Source organism: Barbatula barbatula, assembly GCF_947034865.1.
Source record: "Barbatula barbatula genome assembly, chromosome: 7".
Lineage (NCBI taxonomy): Eukaryota > Metazoa > Chordata > Actinopteri > Cypriniformes > Nemacheilidae > Barbatula > Barbatula barbatula.
The window spans coordinates 18,815,592-18,837,735 of NC_136770.1; the positions used below are offsets into that span (position 1 = coordinate 18,815,592).

The 22,144-nt window shown below is 38.2% G+C and overlaps 3 protein-coding genes across 4 annotated transcripts; 1 reads left to right on the forward strand and 2 right to left on the reverse strand.

Annotated features, from left to right (window-relative positions):
• Positions 1-918: 918 nt before the first annotated feature.
• lurap1 (leucine rich adaptor protein 1) lies at positions 919-12,899 on the reverse strand. Its single transcript, XM_079460255.1, has 3 exons — positions 12,571-12,899; positions 12,189-12,401; positions 919-3,675 (listed from the first exon to the last, which is right to left on the reverse strand). Exons 2-3 carry the CDS (start codon positions 12,381-12,383, stop codon positions 2,959-2,961), a joined length of 912 nt encoding a protein of 303 aa, XP_079316381.1. The 5' UTR covers positions 12,384-12,401; positions 12,571-12,899; the 3' UTR covers positions 919-2,958.
• A 2,489-nt stretch (positions 12,900-15,388) lies between these two features.
• ttc22 (tetratricopeptide repeat domain 22) lies at positions 15,389-19,120 on the forward strand. The gene is made up of 7 exons (XM_079460256.1): positions 15,389-16,012; positions 16,085-16,140; positions 16,213-16,328; positions 16,894-17,009; positions 17,284-17,445; positions 17,873-18,025; positions 18,101-19,120. The coding sequence occupies exons 1-7, from the start codon at positions 15,452-15,454 to the stop codon at positions 18,596-18,598; spliced, it is 1,662 nt and encodes a 553-aa protein (XP_079316382.1). The 5' UTR covers positions 15,389-15,451; the 3' UTR covers positions 18,599-19,120.
• On the reverse strand, positions 18,784-22,115 carry ttc4 (tetratricopeptide repeat domain 4). 2 transcript variants are annotated; one of them, XM_079460257.1, is made up of 10 exons: positions 21,793-22,115; positions 21,557-21,674; positions 21,287-21,442; positions 21,104-21,181; positions 20,808-20,932; positions 20,588-20,674; positions 20,163-20,404; positions 19,928-20,012; positions 19,755-19,837; positions 18,784-19,677 (listed from the first exon to the last, which is right to left on the reverse strand). In XM_079460257.1, the coding sequence occupies exons 1-10, from the start codon at positions 21,901-21,903 to the stop codon at positions 19,572-19,574; spliced, it is 1,191 nt and encodes a 396-aa protein (XP_079316383.1). In that variant the 5' UTR covers positions 21,904-22,115; the 3' UTR covers positions 18,784-19,571. The 2 variants fall into 2 exon arrangements, with proteins under 2 accessions (XP_079316383.1, XP_079316384.1); XM_079460258.1 differs by having other exon boundaries at positions 19,138-19,677; positions 21,557-21,640; positions 21,793-22,112.
• Between the last annotated feature and the right edge of the window lie 29 nt (positions 22,116-22,144).

Here is a 22,144-nt window from a genome sequence, read left to right on the forward strand (position 1 = left end):
CAATGTTGAACTTTAAAGCAATAATTCACCCAAAAATGAAAATTCTGTCATCATTTACTCACCCTCTTGTCATTTCAAACCCGTATGACTTACTTTCTTCTCCGGAACACAAAATTAGATATATTTTGAAGAAAGTTGGTAGCCGGCACCCATTCATTTGCATAGTATGAGCACAAAACCAAGTAAACGGGTCCAAGTTAAACATTTATTTTTTGTGTGTTCTGCGGAAGAAAGATAAACAGTTTTGATATGACATGAGTAAGTGTAACATTTTATTTTGTGGTAAACTGTCACTAAGAATTTATTTTATACATGCTCCTCACTGAGTGAGGGTTGAGATTTTAGAATAAAGCCTATGAACACAAAATAAGATATTTTGAGAATTGTCTCAGTGGTTTTGTGTCCATATATACAGTAAGTCAATGTGGGCCGATGTTGTTAGGTTACCAACGTTCTTCAAAATATCTTCTTTTGTGCTCTGCAGAACAAAAAAAGTTCATACAGGTTTTGAAAGACCTGGGGGTGAGGAAATGATGAAAGAACGTTCATTTTTGTGTAAACGTAGGACTTAAGATAAGAGGTTTCTGTAATAATGTTTCCTTTTGTATCCTTTATTACATTTCTCTCCATCCAGTGCAAGTCTCAAGTCTCAAATGCACTCTCTCTCTCTCCTCTCCTGAATCATGCTCGTACCATCTCACACTAATATCTTCACCTGTTCCATGCCAAAATTCATCTTTTCACCTCCTCTTCACACAGTGGCTTCTGAGATTTGTACTGTCTCCATTTCCAAACCAAACAGCTGAGAAACACACACGCACAAGTTGCGCTCATATTCAGTAGTCATGGAAACACTTTCCTAAAGGCACAGCCATTATTAACTTAGAGTGGGTGTGCGGAAGAAGAGAATAGTCTGTTCAGAGTTTAGTTAGAATACTGTCCTGTTATTCTCCACAAAACAAAGTCAGAAGTGCATATACAAACTGAATACACAGGTTTCACATGTTTAAAATGATATCAAGTACCATATTACATATAACGGCCTATGTTATTTTTGCGAATACCGATAGTACTGCAGTTCAGTATTAGATAAAACAAATATTTTACCACAATGCAGTTCATCTTGCATACAGACATAGGCAATGCAGGATCATATTCAGTGCAAACACTGTGACAATCCAAATATAGTTCCATCATATATAGAGATGAATGAATTGGACAGCTAGCCATCTCTAAGCAACTTTAAATTAAAAGTGCACTTTAGGTGCTAAATGTCATCCATACATTTACAAAGATTTGCAAAGATCACAGCGCGACCACTGAGCTCCATGCATTTGTATAGTGTGAAGAATATGACTCCAATGGAACTGTGCAGAGATGATATGCTTTCACAAAACCAAACTTATCTCAAGGGAAAACATAACTATTTGGGTGGCAAGTTCCTATTAATAAGTATGATGTGAATTGCACACAAGGAAAAAGCATCTTAAAGGTCCACCCAAAACTGTACAAATGTGATCGTACAAACTGTCACAAAATATGATAAAATGCTAAATAGTTATGAATTTCCATGAGACTGTGTTGTCGGTACTAAATGATCTGGATGTCGGTTCGCTCCTGCAAACCCACTTTACCTGATTTACATTAGATTTATATTACAGCATTTTTACTGATTTTTTACATAAGCATTCTGACAGACAAGTAGTCACATATTAACAATATCATATATTTAAGTAATGTGATTGTACAAGTAATTGTCAAAGGCAACTCAAGGGTGTTTAAATGGGTGACATTGTAACAGATGGGAACATGCTTGGTATTCAGAATGGGTTTGTTCTTTGACCTTTAGATGTTAACTCAAAGAACCCCACACTAAGATGTCAATGCAGTCAATGCAGAGAAATGTAATACTTTGGTAGTAAAACAGGGTATGATTTAAACATTCCCTCCTATTTGAGTAGAGAAAGTGCCACACTTCATATTGTCCATTGTTGAAATCACCAGCAAGGACAAAATGGTCGGCAACAGGGTAAAAAAAACATATTCACTCTATGAAGTAACAAAATAATTTGTGATTTTAACCTCTTGGATTGTTTTAGCTAAAGCTTTGGTCCACTCTGATATTTTGGGGAAATTATAAATGTGAGCATTTGTGCATCATTGCTGTGATGAATCTCTATATATATGTTAACTTTTAAGTTTTTGAAGACTTTGACAGCATTAAATCTCATACAGGCTTAAAAGAGAAAAATATCTGACAGGAATAAAACAAAAACAAATACAAAATAATGAAGAACGCAATAAACTAGTGATTTGGTAAAGACAATGTGACTCATTAATAAATACTTGATTACTAAAATTGTTTAGATTTCAGAAAAGATTATGTTTCACGCATAAAAAATACACATCTAAACCCAAACATCTGCACAACTTAATGAAATAAATTCTGGATTCTTCAACATTGACCACAGTCCACCACGGTCCTTTGATGTAACAAGCATTTTCAGTTTTTCCTAGTGAACTACTACCTCTGTGATTTTAAAGGAATAGTTCACTCAAAAATAAAAATTCTGTCATGAATTATTCACCCTCTATTTGTTCCAAACCTGTTATTTCCGTTTTTGCACCATTGACTACCATAGTAGTAAAACTTATTGTGTAATGTTTTGTTTTGTTATTTTGAGGAATTTGGGAGAGCAAACTGTTCTGGGGCATCTCTACCATTTTCCTACCATTACTCCAAATATATTTCTTTGTGTTCAGCCGAACAAAGAAATTTATATAGGATTGGAACAACTTGAGGGTGACTCATTCATGACAGAATTTTCATTTTTGGGTGAAGTATCCATTTAAAGAGATTGAGGCCCATTGAGGTTTATTAAAAGAAAAGCTCAGTGGTGAGCATAGAACAACACCAGGTCAAACCCAACACATCTGGTTTGATAATACGGTAAATCATTACAAAAATGTGACATCATCCTGGGACTGCACCCAACGCCAGTGCGCATCATACTCCAGCTGAACTTTGCCATTCATTTTGCAGGTCTCCGGCTCGACCTTGCCATTCTTGTACGGTTTCATCTTAGGGCTTAGATTCTTCCCTAGCTTCTCAGCCAAACAGGCTCTGTGTGAGTCTGAGCCAACGATTTTCTTCACTGCTTTGTCCAGGATTCCATTGGTTTTGTTGGCCTTTGCATTATTAGTGTCATTTTTGACAGAAGGGTGCGTTTTTACCGTCTCAGACGATGTCTTCCAAACCTGAGCATCTTCTTTAGGAGCATTGGAACTGACTTGTGGAGATCTTGTACCGGATCCAGTGGTGCCGCTCATCCCTCCTCCGGCACCCCTGGAGACCTCTGTCCCAATAGGGGTACCACAGAGTATAGAATCAGTGCCGCTGGAGGGGCAGTACTCATCCAGATCATCGGCTAAAGTGTCTAAATAGCTGCCAATGGAAATGTTGTCTAATTTATCATGGGGGTCCTGCAGGCTGCTCCAGCTGCCCCTCCAAGATGTGTCGGGACCCTCCCCCAAGCTATACTGGCTGCTGGTCAGACTACTACAGCGGCTGGTGAGGGCACCACGTTCCTCCAGAAGCCATTTTACTGCCTCAATGCCCTCGTGTAATGCTATCAACTGGTTCAGGATCTTGACATCTGCCGCTCGTAGATGAGCCTGTCCACAAGAGGAAATAGACAACGATTAGAAATTATGCTTTTTAAGAGTGATATCTAGCCAATGATATCTACAAATAAACGTACAATCATTCAAAAGATGTAGACTAAGATGAGTCACTACAGTTTAAAAACATTATTTATCAGTTTTTTCAAACCAACACTCCTGTACGAAAGTTTGATTTTATTGGCAGCTGGGGCACCAGAAATACAGTATGACAATGACATTTTTATTTGTATAGCAAATTGAATTACCACTTCTGTTGACCAATATGCTTTCCGGTAAAAACACAAACAAGAAGATTCTAAAATCATGCAACTATCCCATCAGCCATACGCTTGAGAAAATAAAAATGTCCAGATTGTCTAATAGATAGTAAAGGCATTTCAAATCCTGGGGGCGGCAATACAAAATGCACAATCACCCCTGCACTTAAATCTCAACATCGGGGTAAACATAGATCTTGGTTGGAAGACCGAAGGGCTCTAGTAGGTCGATACTCAGTCAGTAACTCACAGACATTAGTCAGGGCCAAACCATTTAGAAATGTATAAACAAGGAGCAAGATTTTAAATCCACGAACAGGCAACCAATGTAGTGATAAAATAGGAGTAACATGCTCCCTCTTTTTAGACCCACTAAGAAGTCGAGTCTCAGTATTCTGAACAAGCTGCAAGCGGGATAAAGCTGTCTGGCTAAAACCAAAATTAAGTGAGTTACAATAGTCCAGTCTACATTAAATAAAAGCATGAATTGCTTTTTCAAAATCTTTACAAGTAAGAAAAGGCTTTGCCTTAGAGAGCAGACACAGCTGAAAAAAAGAAAGCTTTAACAACTGAAATTAAGTTTATAAATCTTTTAATAAAACAGTTTTAATGGACATGAATGTAATTTTTTTCATAATGTTTAGCCTTTTTTTATTACAGTTAAAACATAATCATTTAACATAGTTTGCATTTACAGTATTTAAGATGCAATCCGTAACTTCCTCTGCCACAATTTTTGGTTTTATTTCTGTTTGAAACATAAAATTGCGGTCAAATCATATCAAAGTCAAAAGATGTCAAATTGACATTTTCCCCAAAATCACTGAATAACAAATTTGTTTATTTTTGGTTTATTTAAGTTAATGGATTGCATCTTTAACACTAAAAGCAATAGGTCAACAGAACGGAACATTAAAACAGAACATTAGTGCTCTTAGTTGAACAGAGTTCTGGGTTTCGTAAGAATGATTGGAGTTCTGCGCTGACTGTAGCCGGAGGTCCATTACAATAAATGCTGTTGAGATTTATAGATCTTCCTGACAACATACATTTCTCTAGCAAGGCACTCATCTGCTCTTCCTCATTCCCACAGCAAATAGTCTAAGTAGTCTTTATCTGGCACATGTCTAATGCAAAGCATAACCTTTAGCCAGACTGATTATTAGGATAAATAATAGTAAAATAATAATTTGATCATTAAAAGTCATTTTGAATATCAATTCGACAAAACATTTCGTAATAAATCTGTAACTTAATTAATGTCAGGAATAGTAATGGGAATATCAGCATTGTTTACAGAACTAGATATATTATATAGAAAATGATTAACATCTCACATGAATGTCTACGAATGTCCTTTTCTTCTGGGTCCCCTGCAGTCAAATCAATACAAAGTAAAACCGGATGATATTGATCCTTCAGTTGGACTCAAAGCAATTTCTCCTCTCTCTATATATTTTTTTGAATGGATTCTCATTGTGTGAGGTATCACATCAAAATGTGAAGAAACATTTCAGAAATTCCATTACAACTATAATAACATGCTTAATTTGGCAGCACTTTCAGATTTTTACGAAGTTAGGCATTTACCACATGTAATGTGATCTACAAAACCTTTTCTGGCTAGCTGAACAGTTCTCAAGGCTAAATATATATCAGTTCTCATCAAACACTCCCACCAACTCCCAATCAGATACGATCACACGTCTCTCTAAGAGCTACTTGTGCAAGATGCCCTTTTAAGATATAAAAACACAAAACATTTAAAGAGCCATATGAACCCAGAGCAGCTGTCATGCTGTGATTATAATCCATTAAAACGGCATCATTTTCTGACAACATGGTGTATTTCAGATGATAGCAAATGGTCTGGCAACAAAAATCTCATAACCAGATTTAGAACAGGATGAAAAAATATATTTAAGTTCACAGGGCCTGTCATATTCTTATCCTATACATGCAGGCCTGCTGTGTAATTTAAAGGCCATAGAGATCTACTGACGTCAACCACAATAATTACAGTCGAAAAAAAGAGAGTAAAACACTTTGGAAAATAACAGCGTGGGAGAAAGAAGGGTGGGGGAGTAGAGACAAATTTAGAAAACATGCTCAAGAAAATGTATCGCTTGACTCATTTTGTATAAAAGCTTCTGCGAAATGCATAAACAAAGGAAAATATTGAAAAGTGTTAAATTATTGAAAAGCAATATTGCATTGCATTAGCAGCTCAAATGTTGCAGGTTTGATGTCCAGGGAACACAGATACAGATAAAATGTGTAATGTAAGCAAGCATAAACTATGACACTGTACAGTAAATAGGGAAAGCTATGTAAAAGAAGATATTTTGCGACCAGATTGTAACAGCTCTGATTTGGGTTGGGTTAATGTGATTCTGCATCTCAATCTGTGTCTCTGAGACTAACAAACATACTTATAAATATTCTCTCTGTCTCAGCTATGATGTGGTGAGCAGTTATCCTGCCATGCCCAACTCCTGTCTGTCTGCATCTTTATTACTGTAAAAAATTAAAGATACAACGCCAATCCCTTTGGATATCCAAAATAAACAGTGTAAAACCATTTTAATTCTAATTTGTTAACATCATGTTTTCAAAAACGACTAGACAGGTTGCCGCAATGGTTCACCGGACCCTGTCTGAATGCATTTCATAGGAAGCATGTACATAAGACCCATTCTGGTGTGCAAAAACAGCTTGGCTTTCAGGTGTCAAGAAGAGTTGACACTAGGCATGGGCCGGTATGAGATTTTGGCGGTCTAATAACTACTCAAAATTACCACGGTTTCACAGTATTACTATTACAACACTAAATATGTTATTTCCAATTGTCTGCATATACAAACAACAACTTTTCAACTGGACAGAATACATTTCATTTTGAACCAACATATAAAACATGTGTGTCAGGTAAAAATAAAGCCTTAAAATTACAATATTCTTTCAAAAAACTAATTTTTGTCATATATATTAGACATAAACATCAAACATTGAATTACATGATTTAATTATTTCTTTTTTCTGTTAACACAGCTCATACCTTAGAAAAGGTATCACATAAAATGTAAGTGGTTTTGAAACCATATCTCTTTTAAACCTCGGTATACCTTGAAACCGATATTCAGTCTTAAAACCCAACACTTGTGACGAGACAGAAAATGTCAGAAGTGACACAATAGCTTAACTATCCATCTGAATGTGTGTGGTTGTGACAGCACATATAGTCTAACACCTACAGTAAAACAAACAGTCTAGCAGCTAGATAAAAAAAAGGATAATGAAAAAATCCCATATATTTGACTCTGTCATGAACTGCTCCGAGACTTAGGGTAAGATCCAAATGCAGCTTTACTCTCAGAATGGTCAAACAGGCAGAGGTCATACAACAGCGACAAGGATAACATAGACAGGCAGAATCAAGGTCATCAACAAGGCAGAGGGTCAAAAGGCAGGCGGCAAGGAGTCAAAGGAACAGGAGTAGGAACAGGAGTAGGAACAGGAGTAGGAACAGGAGTAGGAACAGGAGTAGGAACAGGAGTAGGAACAGGAGTAGGAACAGGAGTAGGAACAGGAGTAGGAACAGGAGTAGGAACAGGAGTAGGAACAGGAGTAGGAACAGGAGTAGGAACAGGAGTAGGAACAGGAGTAGGAACAGGAGTAGGAACAGGAGTAGGAACAGGAGTAGGAACAGGAGTAGGAACAGGAGTAGGAACAGGAGTAGGAACAGGAGTAGGAACAGGAGTAGGAACAGGAGTAGGAACAGGAGTAGGAACAGGAGTAGGAACAGGAGTAGGAACAGGTAAACAGATGATATAAACGCTCAGAAATGCAGACAGGCTAACAAGACTTCGCAAAGATTGAGAGTCCAAACACAGTATATATAGGGGAGTGGTAATGGGAATCATCTGGTGGTGATTGTCTGTGATATGAGACACCTGGTGGCGGTTAGCATGGGATTCTGGGAAATGAAGTCTTCAGTGGAGTGCCCTCTACTGGAGTTCATGGCCACTCCAGCTGACAATCGTGACAGACTCATAAGGACAGTGGACGGTTCTTTTAAGGTCCAGTGTATGAAATTTAGCATCTAACAGTGAGGTTGTGAATTGCAACCAACGCCTCCGCACCTCCCTTTCGAAGCACTACGGTGGCTGACACAGAACTAAGAAATTGTCACATTTGAGCTTCTTTGCCAAAGGAGATAACGTATTTACGAAACGTGCTATACAGCAGTTTGTGCATTTAGGGCTACTGTAGAAACAACATGTTGAATTCCATTCAAGGGGACCTGTGGTTTGTGTCGATAGAGACACAACACTTCATTATATAAGGTCTTTATACACATCTGAAGAATATTTTCTGTCAATAGATCCTCCTTATCCTCAGTAGACCTAGTGTGACGACTCATCTCTGTTTTTTCAGGAAGATTCAGGGATATCATTTAAAAGTGAATTTATACTAAACAAATGAAAACTATCATTATAACCCCGTAAAAATATACGGTTGCACGATCACTGTTTTTATGAACCGAAGCTTCCATCCTTCCAGTCTGCAAAGCCACAGTGTGACCCACAGACTCTCCTCAGGGAGAACATTCCACAGTGTCTGAAGCTCACACTGGAGAACTCTCTTTATTCTCACGGCCAGGAGAATACCATTTCCCCCACTCCTTAAAACCATACATCTTGTGTTCAAATCCCTGAAGCTCTGCAGAACTCATTTTCCATGCCTTGGTGTCCTGCTCTGGTGAATATCACACCACGTTGCTGTGTGTGTGTGTGTGTGTGTGTGTGTGTGTGTGTGTGTGTGTGTGTTTGTGTGCGCGGGTGTACGTGTGTGTGTGTGTGTGTGTGTGTGTGTGTTAATGAGTAGTAATTTATCTGACTGTAGGCCACTTTGTCTTATTACACAGTAACACAGTTACAACAGGCACTGATATATCATACCATTTCACAATAACACATATTTTCTCAATTATGGCTTTCTGAGTTTGGAAAAAGCACCTTAAAGATAAAGAGGCTTTTAATCCTTGAGTCACGTATTGTATGTGAAGAATGTTGACTGCCATTTTTGACAACCCCACCTTGAAATACTGTAAAGTAAAACCACAGCAGTAAATTTGCCTCAATGATTCATATTGAAATTGACAAGCTTCTCTTTATGTTACTCAACAAATACAAGTGTATGATGTTTACACGTTTTGTCTATCAAGATAGTCTTTACAAATTAACACAACATTTGAACCTTTGAAAACGAAATACAATCGGCAGATGTAAAAAGCTAACACAATGCTGTAAACTACACTTAAGGTCGGTCGATATCAATGTCACCATCACCAAGCCTCCGACAACACTGTCAAACTTTGTTAAAAATGTGTTCCCTGGTAAGTAATTACTCTGTGGATGAATCCGCATCTACGTTTTAAAAGATTTGTGGCCATGTTGCATTATTTGTGAGCTTAATATCCGCGGTGACATCTAACGTCCGCATCAAAGGAAGTGGTCGCTTTCAACAACTTGTTTGCAACCGCCATTTTAAAGGCACAATAAGGCTTTGAAAACTCACAAGTGGGTTATAATTGGTCATAGAATAAACCGTGAAAATATTTAGAGGTTTTGTTAACCGCAGACCTTATTTAAGGCCATTTACCCAAAACCCATTCAAAAAACCCATAGACTTTTGGGCGATGGATCCGGATGTACTAAAATGTTAACTCGCTTCCGGGGTTTGCATACAATAATTCCTGAGGTACTCAATGGGCACCGCCATTGTTAGGTTACAAACATTCTAGAAAAAAATCTTCTTCACAGGTTTGAAATGACAAGAGGGTGAAAAAAATGATGACAGAATGTTTGGTTGAACTATCCCTTTAAAGGCGAAGTCTGTATTTTTTTGTCTATATGGGGTCGAACCTTCTGTTTGACAGTGCCACTAGCCAAAGAGAAATAACACACTTCACCTTCAGAAGAATCGTAAAACTTGTCCAGTCCTCGCTCTACAACACAGCAAAATAACATAACTGACAGGTTCTCCTATATATCAGCATGCCACCTATCTCTCTTGTCTTTTAACTAATCTCCATGTGCCCCTCTATTCCTCTGTCTCCTTCCCTCTCCTCTCTTTCCCCTCTCGTTCAGATTGGAGAGTCATCTCCCTTCCGTCCATCTGTCGGCACAACATCCCCTGTGTTTCCCATCTGTGTGTCAAGCAGGGAGAGAGAGAGAGAGAGGGGCATTCACAGGCGGCCAAGATCCTGAAAGTCATTCAGGAGACCTCCCTCTCTCTCTTTCTTCATGCATATCACAGGTGGCATAAATAACAAGCTGCTTGTTGGACTTCCTGAAAATGACTTTCAGTGTTTTGTAATGGTTCACATAAAGTTTATTTCGACACACACCCTCTCACACCTATGGCGAAAAGGAATTAATGTGTGTGCAAGTTTGGTTATATTTATGAGGGCCAAATTTGTGAAAATGTCCACACACGGTCAATAAACGCAATCGGCAGATGATAAAACAGCCGATGATCAGGGCCGATATATTCTGTCAATCAAAAGGAAAATGGAATGAATTTGTGGTCTGGATATAATAAATGTTAGGAAACATCACCGGTTTGATCAGTATGAATAGTCATTACGTGAATGCATAACATTCAGAAAGTTAAGAAAAATAAATTTCATCTTCAGAATTGGTATCGGCAGATATCACTCTAAATAATCGGCTATTGGTATCTGTCGAGAAATGTAGTATCTGTGAATCTCTAAACATAAGCATATCGACTTGTAAAAACGTTTCATGTTGTCTAAAAAGCTCATAAATAGGCTAGATTATGTTTGTTTGTTAAATCTAATAAAGTCAATAGGTTGTTTTTAGGTTTACGTTCATTGGAAGGGTAAATAAGAGCTTATTACAATAACTATTGTGTCTTCGCAGTGAGTCTATGTGTGTCAATGACTAACATACTCACAGTGTGAGGTACACTGCAACAACAAACTGCTGCAGTTCATTACTAATAGGGAACAGTGTGAAATGGCATCAGGGGAAATATAAAACCCAAAACCATATCTTTACACCCAATGCAAATACAAATACTAGATACTTTTCATTTAGTCTCAAACCACTTCATCGCAAATTCTCGCCAGTGTAAATGAAACCTGTTGTGGCTTTCACAAAGAATCAAATCTGGGTCTATACAGATATCTGATACTGCAAACCACTGACATATAATGTCTAACGGTCACAATAATAAATTAATAAAGCTGCCGTTCACAATCCGTAATGTAGCTGGCAGTACAGTAGCATACTTCATGACAGATTTAAGGCCTTTAAAGAAGTCAGTTAAGTGCATCATAGCAACAGCATCAGGGTCCATTTCCTTAATGACTCCACATTCCACTGGGGAACAAGCTAATTTCCCTAACTACGACAGTTCTTTATACAGCTCAGGGCATATCTGCCCCAAGAGCATAAAGTTACATTGGGTTACAGTATAAATACATATGATCTATAAAAGGAGCATCAACAAAGATATGCAGTTGCAAGCGATTTAGCCGTTTGTTAAAACTGTCATATCCTGCATGACAGTTAGGAGCTTGTTTCAATGTTCAATTTACTGTTTGGCAACGCTGAGAGAAATTCTTTTGTGTCTGGTTGATTTGGTTTGTGGAATGTGGGTTGGGACCCTTCGAAATGAGAAAACAACAACAGGGTTCTACTTGGGAGTTCTGTTAGGAAAAATCGCAATAACTGTATGTGGGTAAGAGCTTCAGTTTTTCAACTATCGTATAGAAATGAGACAAAATCAATTAAATTCTATGGGTATGTGACAAACAGATATCAAAGAGGCCAGATGCTATATAGTTCATGAAGTTGGAAAATAACAATTTTGATAGAGAATCAAATTGTTTTATAAAATGTTTATCAAGTGCTCGCTCCTTTTAATGACACAGATTATCTGTATTTTAGCCGTATTGGTGCAATGAGCGCATTTCCAAAGACATGTATGTTACCACTTCCATGTGGGTAAAAAATGACATGCGTAACTTGCTGGGCAAGTCTAATTTACACATGGGTCAGCGGCTGTGGAATCCACAGTATACAGTGCAACCAAGTTCAAGTCATTTAACTTTTTATGTTGTCACACCATCCACAATGTCCATTTGAATTTGAGCATGCAGGGGGTTCGAAGGAGGTCTTTGATAAGAGATTTAGAGAATAATTGAGAAGATCTTACCATTTCCAGCTTCAGTTTTCTGATCTTCTCATCCAAGCCCTTTTTCCCTGTTTCGTTGTTTTCCGTCTGATGATGAGAGATAGTTTTGAGGTCCTCTCTCATCCACTTGAGGAGCCCCTCTGGGGTCTTTCTCCCAACTTTCACCTCCAGGTCCTTCAAATCTGGAACTGAGTCACACGTATTGCTTTCCTCCATGATTATAAAAAGGATCTCCTTAAAAGGAAAGCAACAGGGAACAGCTATGGATTGCACGAATAATGTCACTTACAGTACCATGCTTAAAAACCCTCTGCATTACGCTTTAAATAAAATCGCAGTCCAAAAATCCGCTCGTCCAATTACGCAATGCATCTGAACGGCCCTATAAATTAAAGTGACATACCTGATTAATGTCTGAAACGTCCACGCCAGTGTTTTCTTTCCCAAATGCAGGCTGTGTTATCTCCTTTACTGTGAAAAGCAGAGCACCTAAGCATGATGCGCGTCTTTTCCGAGATTCGTCGTTTGTAATGTATTCCGTCTACACGCAGTTTAAACTCCACGGCTGTGCTAAGGATGCCATGACTGCATTCGCGTGGATAATAGATGAAGTCAGGTCTTGACAGCAGATTTCCTCGGGCAGAAACGTCTGTCCTGGTGTGGTTGAATCATAATGCTGCTGAACTGAATTCCACCTGCATGACAGCGAAGCTAAAGCACACACATCGCGGTGCGCATATAAGTTCAGCGCCGTAAATACTGGAGTAGACACGACCGTCTGAACTGCGCAATTAACTCCGAGGAGACTAGCTGGTAATATCGTGCACAATACTTCATCTATTCATTTTTTACACAACTCTCGTTATAGTTTACACACATTTACAGTGTTTAACCAATATATTTTACAATGTGTTCGTGTATGTATTAAAAACGTGGAAAATATATAGCGCGTGTGCTTCATATGAATCTCTGTTATCAAATGTTGATACACATGAAATTACATATTTTCCTGTATTTAACAACGTTAAAAATAAAGGTAACACTTGATGCATTAGTTGACATAAGCTAATAAACAATTCAGTTTTTCAGTATTTATGAATCTCTGTTTGTTCATATCACTTATTCATGTTAATTCATGGTGCATTATGTCAGGGTTTGGTTAGGGGAAGAACCCAATTGCAATTTAATAAAAGACAAATTACAAATAATACACCCACGATGGGGGAAAACTGAACTGAGGCACGAATCAAAAACAGAAAACAAAGACTTCCCACGAGGGGGCATAAAACAAAAGACTAATACTTAACGCTTTAATAACTAAGACTAACTAAACATGCATCAAAACAATGAGCAAGGTAATCTTCAGGAACACGACATGGAAACATGTACAAGCCAGGAAAACATGTACAACAAACGAGCACAAGACAAAAGACAAGAGGGCATTAAATAGGGAGACTAACAAAGGAGATAACGATGGGCAGGTGTGGGTAATGAGACACAGGAGGAAAGCTATACTAGGAACGAGAGGGGTGGGGCCAAATGACGAGACTGGAGAGAACGCATATTATGTCCTGATTGACAATGTTTCTCTCCACATAAAACACATGGATGATTCTGCCCTAACCCTAACCCTTTTGTTAACATGTTTGATTTAAACAATGTATTAGTAAATGCTGAAATTAACACGAACTAACATTAATAAATGCTTTATTGTTTAGCTAATGCATTAAACAACTGTTAACAAATAGCACCTTATGGTAAAGTCCACCAAAATATATATTAAAAAGTAACCCATATAGCATATGTTGAGGTTATAAATTCCAGACTGTAGTAGTTCCGGTAACTGTTGAAAATTCAGCACCATTATCTGCTAACTTTCCAAACTGACATTTAATATCTTTCCACCGCAGTTCAATAAGTAATCTGCTTCCCAACCCGTCTGAACAGGAAACGGGGAGTTCTTTGTGGTTATTTTTTCCATACCAACGATAAACGTTATGATCTGGACCACATATTATAGTAATGCGTTCATAAATTTTCCTGTGTCACACTAATGTTTTCTCAGGACTAAGACCAAGTGAAGATGACGTCATTAAAATATGCCGTAGCTACTATGAGGATCTCCCCTCTGTATAAAATGGCCAGAAAAAAACGTCACTGTTCATTGACACCTTCAAATGGGGCAGATGAGACAGAAGAGAGCATCTATTATTTCCAGAAATATAAATGATTTTGTAGAACACAAACTGAGATATGTTGAAATGTATGAATCTTGAATGTTGAACGTTGACTGAGACTATAATCACTCACTAACATTTTTAATGTATTTTATATTGTGTTCCATGAACAAAAGAAAGTAGGTGGGGAACACCATAATGTGAGTTGTTTTACCATAATCCATTTAATGTAAATGAAATTTTATTATGGCTACATTAGGTTTCCACGTTTATTAACCAGGAGAGATGAGCCAAATACATGATTGAGAAGTGTTTGACAATTCCTTAAGACAATAAACCAATTTCTAACTCAAACTGTAAAGATCCAAGAAGATAAGTGGAGACAGAACTTTTTCATATCTCTAAAGACATTGTTTGACCATGCTACCTTGTATTCTTAAGAGTCACGGTTTTTTGAGTACTTGTTCTCTATATTTGGTGAAAGGTTTCATTCTAGTGGTCAAAGTGAGAACTGCATCAATAAAATTGAAATCGTTAACTGAAACTGAACCTTTTATATAAATAAGTTTATAAAACGTCAAGAGTTTTACTGATCAATAATTACCTAGTTACATATGGTATAACACAAATATCTGACACAAACAATGTTTAAGGTCTAGTCGGAGAGAACACAGTACAAAGGGTGTAGGCCTATTGTCTTTTTGTACTGTTTACAAATCAGCTTTATATATTTCACATTTAAAATACAAGATTACAGTTTGCACAGGATTTTGCTTGTTTGTCTCTTTCAGCTTTTGGCTAAAGACAGACTACACGCCACCAAGGTAGGTCTGTTAGCTTTTAGAAAGCATGTCTCATACTTCACACACTTCCTCAAGCCAACACCCAAGTTTTCCTCATTATTTTAAATAGTGAATTTAAAACAACAAATGTTTACAATGGGTGGGATAACCTGTTACAAGAAGCAAGAAAGTACACGCTCTGTCTTACCTCTCGTTTCTCCTACTCTTCTCTTCAAACCTGTATTTCTTGTCTCACCTATAAGATAGCTGAACTGGAGAGCCTCTGTCTCAGTCAATCATTGTTAGCTCGTGTCTGCATGTGACCATGGATGACAGCACAGAAGAAGACATCGAGTCTCTGATCGAGGGAATGGCCTACATCCCTGGCCACTTTCATTTGGAGCTACATCTGAACGGTGAGCCCAGTGGACCGGCTCCACTTCGACAGCGAGACACCCAGCTCAAGAGCGAGAGCCTGAGGGCTGAGCTGGAAGCTGAGACGGGACGACTACAGTATGCCGTACGCAATATGCTGGGCCTGCTGGCCTTTCATATGGATGAACTGGAGGTGGCAGAGGAGACCTTTCGCACCATCTGCCAGGAGGATCCTGAAAACCTTAATGCCTGGGCCAACATGGGATACGTTTATGAACGCATGGGACGTGAGCTGGAGGAGGGGGAGTGCATGGAGCGTGTGGCTGCCCTCATGGGCCCCGAGATGGGGGAGAACCAGGCGGACTGCAGGCTTCGGGTGGCACGGTGTTTGGCCGAACAGGCATACGCCCATCCTCATGATGTGGAGCTGGAGAGAGATGAAGATTCACGGGAGAGGTTAACAACTGCGCTGATGTTATACAACCGTGCACTTGATTATGGAGGGGAACAGGTAAGGAGATAGTGTAACAGTCTTCCTAAATACAAGTAGATACTTAGATTTTCAATATGTCTTTATGTGCAGATACCAACAGAGGAAATACGAAGCTGGAACTTCAAAATGGCAACAATTTACATAAGGTAGAATTTCCAACAGTATATTTTGTAAGAATTTGACTGCATGAGGTCACTAAAACTTTGCTTGGGTTTCAGGATAGACGGTATTGTGAGGGATTCAGAAGACATTGAAGACACAAGATTGATATATTTCAACAAGGCCCTCAAGCTTCTCACAGAGACTATCAAATCTGACAATATACATCTCAAAGGTGATTTTCATCCATTAGACATAATGAAGATTTTAGTAATCGCGATTAACCGATTCCAAAATATATATGTTTGTTATAAGATATATGTGTGTGGCGTGTATACATTTCAAATATTTATATAAATAAATGTATATTTAAATATACATTGCGTATTAACAAATATATATTACTCATATTTATATACATTATATACTTAAAAAGTATACATGTGTTTGTGTATTAATATACACTTATAAATATACACACCACACACATATATTATATAGACACAAACATTTATTTTGGAATAGATTAAATCAAGGTTAATCGATTTGAAAGCACTAGAAAATGTTGGGTTTTAGCAAAGCTTATTCTATGAACACAGTTCCTGTGCTTCTCGATTGAGAGACAGTCAAACAGACCAGCCTTTCCAGTTTTGTGTTGTCATTTGGCAACTTGTTTGGATCTTACATGTCTTCTTGCCTCCAGCTGATATTCATGCATTTCTTTCATGTATCTCAGCAATAATTTACACAATGTCTTATATGTCAGTTTCTCTCTTCTCCGCTCAATCATGCGTCTCCAGCCCTGGGCTGGTGCTACATTGGTCTCATGTTGGAACGAACGGATTTCACCACAGTGCCAATGTCAATTCATGACTGTGGTTTCTCTGGATTGGACCCACTTACATGCTATGGATCGGTACTGGATATTAGACTTGGAAAATATGTTGACTGTCGTATTTTCAGTTAATAAAACAGTTTATAACAAAGCTAATGTTATAGTAACCAAATTATAGTAAACCAAAAGGCATTTTTAATAGTCTAAGGTTATCTTTGTGACCATATGTGACGTGTACGTTTATTGTAACTCAATATGATTAAATGTAAACTCATAAATAACAAAATGACTTTTTGATTAATAGTGTAGTATAATAAGGTCAAAGTAATTATATTTTCCCTGCTTATTACAACAGGCCATTAAACTTGCTGCAGATGATGCATTCATACTCAACAGGCTAGCAAACGTGTTTTTCCTATCCGGCAAACTGGACATGGCCACAGGTATCTGTAACATGGCATTGAGCATCCTTCCGGATGCTGAGCTCAACTGGCAAGCCTATTGCACACGTGCCAAGGTGAGAACTGCTTGTGTGCCACTTACTGAAAGTCATTCAGTAATTCAAAGTAATTACATGTCCATCCTTTTACTAACATATATATGAAAATATCTTAACAAATGATGATTAATTCCTTACTCTCTCTGTTCAACTTGGTCATTAAACAAAATCACATGAATTGAATACCCACTTAACACACCTCGCATGCCTCTAAATAGATAAAGGATGACTATGTTTATCCAAAGACAAAAGAACTACTCCTCAGAACCTCACCCATGCGTCTTGCGTCAGACTAAAAATGTCAATATAGACGTTCTGAGTGTTTCAAATATTTAAATGTTATTTCTGAAAAGTATCTTTTATCGTTTCTAATGATTTTCACGGGCACCCTTCCAATTATTTCCTAACCAATGTAAGTTATGAAAGCTATGTACTTTCTCTCCAGCTTGTTGTCACAATTTACGCAAAGCATCTGGATAAAGCCAAGTGTGGTCTAGGTGCTATCCCCGACCGTAAGATTCTGAAAGAAGCCCGTGTTGACCTGGAACGTGTTTTGGCTGTCCGGCCCTGCTTGAGGACCCACCTGGAGATGGGTCAGGTAAGGTCAAAAATGCCATTTAGTTAAATAATACAGTCACACTTTTTAAATATAACATCACTCACTTTTGAGCAGGTTTACTACTACATGGGTGTGGACGCCCTGCAGGAGAGCCTATTGGTTGATGAGATTGCAATAAATCACGCCCTGGTCAGTCTGGCAAAAGCATTGCAGTGTCCATTGGGCTCCACGATCTCCAAACTACAACTCCTGCGTGGTCGCTGCCTGTTGCTGAAAGGAGAGGAGAAGAATGCCATTGACTGTTTCAAAAAAGCGCTTGAACTGGAACACCCCAATGTCCGAGACACGGAGGTCCTGCGCTGTCTCCTGCGGGCAGCCCTTGTGAGCTTCACCCAGAGCGGAAGGGACACGGGTGATGCTATCGTCCAGTTCGAGGAATGTTTAAAGCAGGCAGAGAAGCAATATGGGAGGAATATAGTCCAAACTGAGTTGAAGGCACTGTGCCGGACACACACAGATGAGGTGACTGAGTTATCAAGGGATCTGGTGAGTAAGGGCAGGCTGGAGGTGGTTAAAAGGTTGCTGCAGTGCTTACACAGCCACAAGAAATAAGGTACACACTGGGCAGGTCCATGTCATTATGAAAACCGGCCTGTGGAGTAATGAAAGACAACTTCAACATGATCATGGTCCAGAGAAGGCATTACTCTGATGGGCCGTTGTGTTATATATTGTATGTTTGGAGCTTATTTAAGAATATTGTAGCAACTCGTTTAAAAATTGAAATATTCATTTTTGGATAATTTTATACAGTCAACGAATTTAAACAAATCACATGTATTTATTACTTTTCCAAACTGTTGAACAATCCTTGAACAAACTTTGGAATGTTGTCTTTATGATAACTTTTCCACCAGCACATGCGACAAAGCTTGAAGAGCCAGTTATACAAGACTTTAGTGTTTTAAGCTGGAGTAAAAACTAGGGTTATTTAAAAAGTATTTTATACAAACCTACCAAAAAGGTTTTGATGTTCGTGTTTTGATTAAACGTTTTACTCAATTTGTTTTTAATATATGAAATGTACAAAATTCCAGAAATGCTCAATTAAAGCATTTTTGATAGTTGCCTCAGACATTTGGATCTTGTATAGTAACTAAACAGCATTTTATTCTTTTTCACAGTTGTACATGTGAATGACTAAACCTCAATGAATGAGACATTGTTTCCTCATCATGGAAACTAAACCAGTCATCGGTTAATGTAATGGGTGATGTAACGTAAACAATGTAAGGTGGAAACATTTTAGACATATTTATTTTGCATCATTACCTAAACATTTGTATGTTTTTGTTTTAAACACAGTTAGAATTGTTTTTAAATATTATTCATCAAAAATGAATCATACATTTTAGCTTGATTTAAGAAACCTTCCACAATTGATCTACATAAAATAGGTGGAATATGCTTTATACAGAGTAACTTTGCAGCTGAGGAAATGATATTCCTGCTTCCATTTCTTTTCCAACGGGTGGGGTGAACAAAATGTCCTTAATCTGAAGGTTGATTGATGGCCAAAGTCTTTTTAGAATTTCAATCTCTGCACCTTTTTTCCTGATGAAAACTGCTTACAAAATGGAGAGCCTGATACCAGCACGATAAAAGTAGGTGTTCCTGCCTTCACTGTGCACCTGAAAAACATCAGAAAGAAAAACATCAATTTAGGCAATGATGAAACCACTTATTGTCCTCAAGTCCTCTGATATACCTTTTGTTCTGGAGGACGCTACGAAGTGGCTTTTCGAGATCAACTTGATAAAGATTTCCTTTGTCGTGGTCCTCAAACAACAGCTGAAAGAAATATGAATGTACACAGTTATAAATGTATGCTAACCAAGACAGGAGAGCATTTTATTCAAACTAGAGTATCTTTGCACTGACCTGAAGATTTTGCGGCCGATATTTTCCTTCTGTATCCCAGGGAGGTAGCTCTTCACCAAACATGACTGCCAAATGGTCTATAAAACTAAAGAACAAAATTAAAAATGTTTGCTGATCTTCATTTATAAAGAATAACTCCAGCATTAATGTCCACATAAATGCAATTTGTCAAATAGTGAAAGAGACCCACACTCACATATTCATATTGACAAAACTGCTGGATTTCAAAACAAACCTGGAGTTTTCACAGAAAGCAGATATGAAGTCGGTCTGTCCATGTTCAGGGTAGAGGAACAGCACTGGCCAGTGGAGGACACCCTGCTCATCCATGTAAACACGAGCTCCGGTGGCCTCCTGTGAGCTGATTCCATCAAGCTCCAGATCAGCCAGGGCTCGAGATGAACCTCCATCATCATGCTCACTGTCTGAACCCTTGTGTTGTGATGCCTTGGGTTTCAGGAGTTTGATGCCACGCTCCTAAGGCAAAACAGACCTTTAAGATTGAAGTCCTCCATAAATATCAGTGGCTTAAAGTGCGATTGTCATGAAGCTCACACCCATGGGGCAGATTGGCACACAACCAGCTCATAACATACAAGACCAAAAGGAAAATGGTGGAATGAAGACTACCTTTGTATCTGCGGTAGGGAAAATTCTTACCTTTATAGCAGCTAACAACGCGTCTTTCTCATTCTGCTCCTTCTTTGCTTTAACCTTAGCCTTTCTGGCATCTCTCTCTGCTTCTCTCTAGAATACATAAACCCAATTAACATTAATGCTTTTAAAATAACACGTCTTTATTTACATTCTATTATACAAATAACATAATAGTCATGTTTTAAAAACTATAATTCTGATTAGACAAAACAGGAGTTTATACCTTCTGTTTGTCTGCTTTGGCTCTCAGCTCCTGTAGATTCTTGTCAGTGGGCAGCAGCCTGAGACCCTCATCACACCACTGTAATGCTTCTGAATAATGATGCAGCTCTATACAACACTGTGCTCCTAAACACACATACAATATACATAAGATTATCTGTATATGGCATTTGGTGGTTCAAAATAATGCCATGGTGGATTCCCACAACACATCAACAGAAGAAGTCTACAATGCATTGAAGTATGAAGTAGTTAGTTTCAACATGGAAACACATGAAATAATTACATATATTTTACCTCTTAAAATGGCTTTAATGTGGTCTGGCTTCAGTTTTTTGGCAGCTGTGGCATCATTTAAAGCCGAACGCATATTGCCTGGAAAAGGACATTTTCAGGTGTCAAAAAAGAAAATTATCATCATTTGTAACACACTCTTTCGAATAGTTTGGTGTATTTGCAAGTACTTTTGTAAGACTGTACCTAAATAGAAATGTGCAGCTGCACGATTGGTGTACAGAATTGCATTGAGGTCCACACAGTTCTTCTTCAAACCTTCTGTGTAGGACACAACAGCTTTCTTATAGTTCTTCTCTTTAAAGTACTCATTCCCCTCATCCTTGAATCTCATGGCTTGCTCTGAGAAACACATCAGAATACGTCCATGTATTATCATTTATTTTGTTTACATTTTAAAGACAGTACTGCATACAAAGTCAAGACACAACGTTACAAAAGGATTGAATAGCCTACCTTCAGGTGTTCTGTCCTCATCATGAATAATAGACTGAATGCAGGCAAGGTCAGGGTGTTTCAGTGGGTCAATCTCCTCTGGAGCTGTTTTCATGAACATGGGCATCTTATCAAACTCCTGCAACATGCGATGTGTAAGCACTCAGCTGTAAACTCCAGTAACGTTAGCATGTTGTCATGTTTACGAACAGCGAAATACCTTTGTTAGTGTTCATTAAGAAACCGACATTTCTTACCTCCTCCCAGTTTTCTTCTTTAAACGCATTTTTGTACTTCTTTGTCTTAAACGACTCCATAAATTCATCCATGCCATCGTCACTGTCCTCGCCCTGCGCTGGTGCAGCCATATTTTTCTCCTTATAAATGTATCTTTATGAATTCTTATGGCATTAGAATTAAAGTAATTGATGTGTTTTATCCCGGAACAATGTTTAAAAGACCTGAAAGGCTAAAATTTCAAACTCCAGATTAGGGAGGTAACATCTATAAAAAGTACAGTTTACCACATGGCTTCGGCACGATTGATGCGTTACACAGGTCAGAACCCTTTAGCACCACCAGCTGGTCTGGATGACGTTACATTTCAAA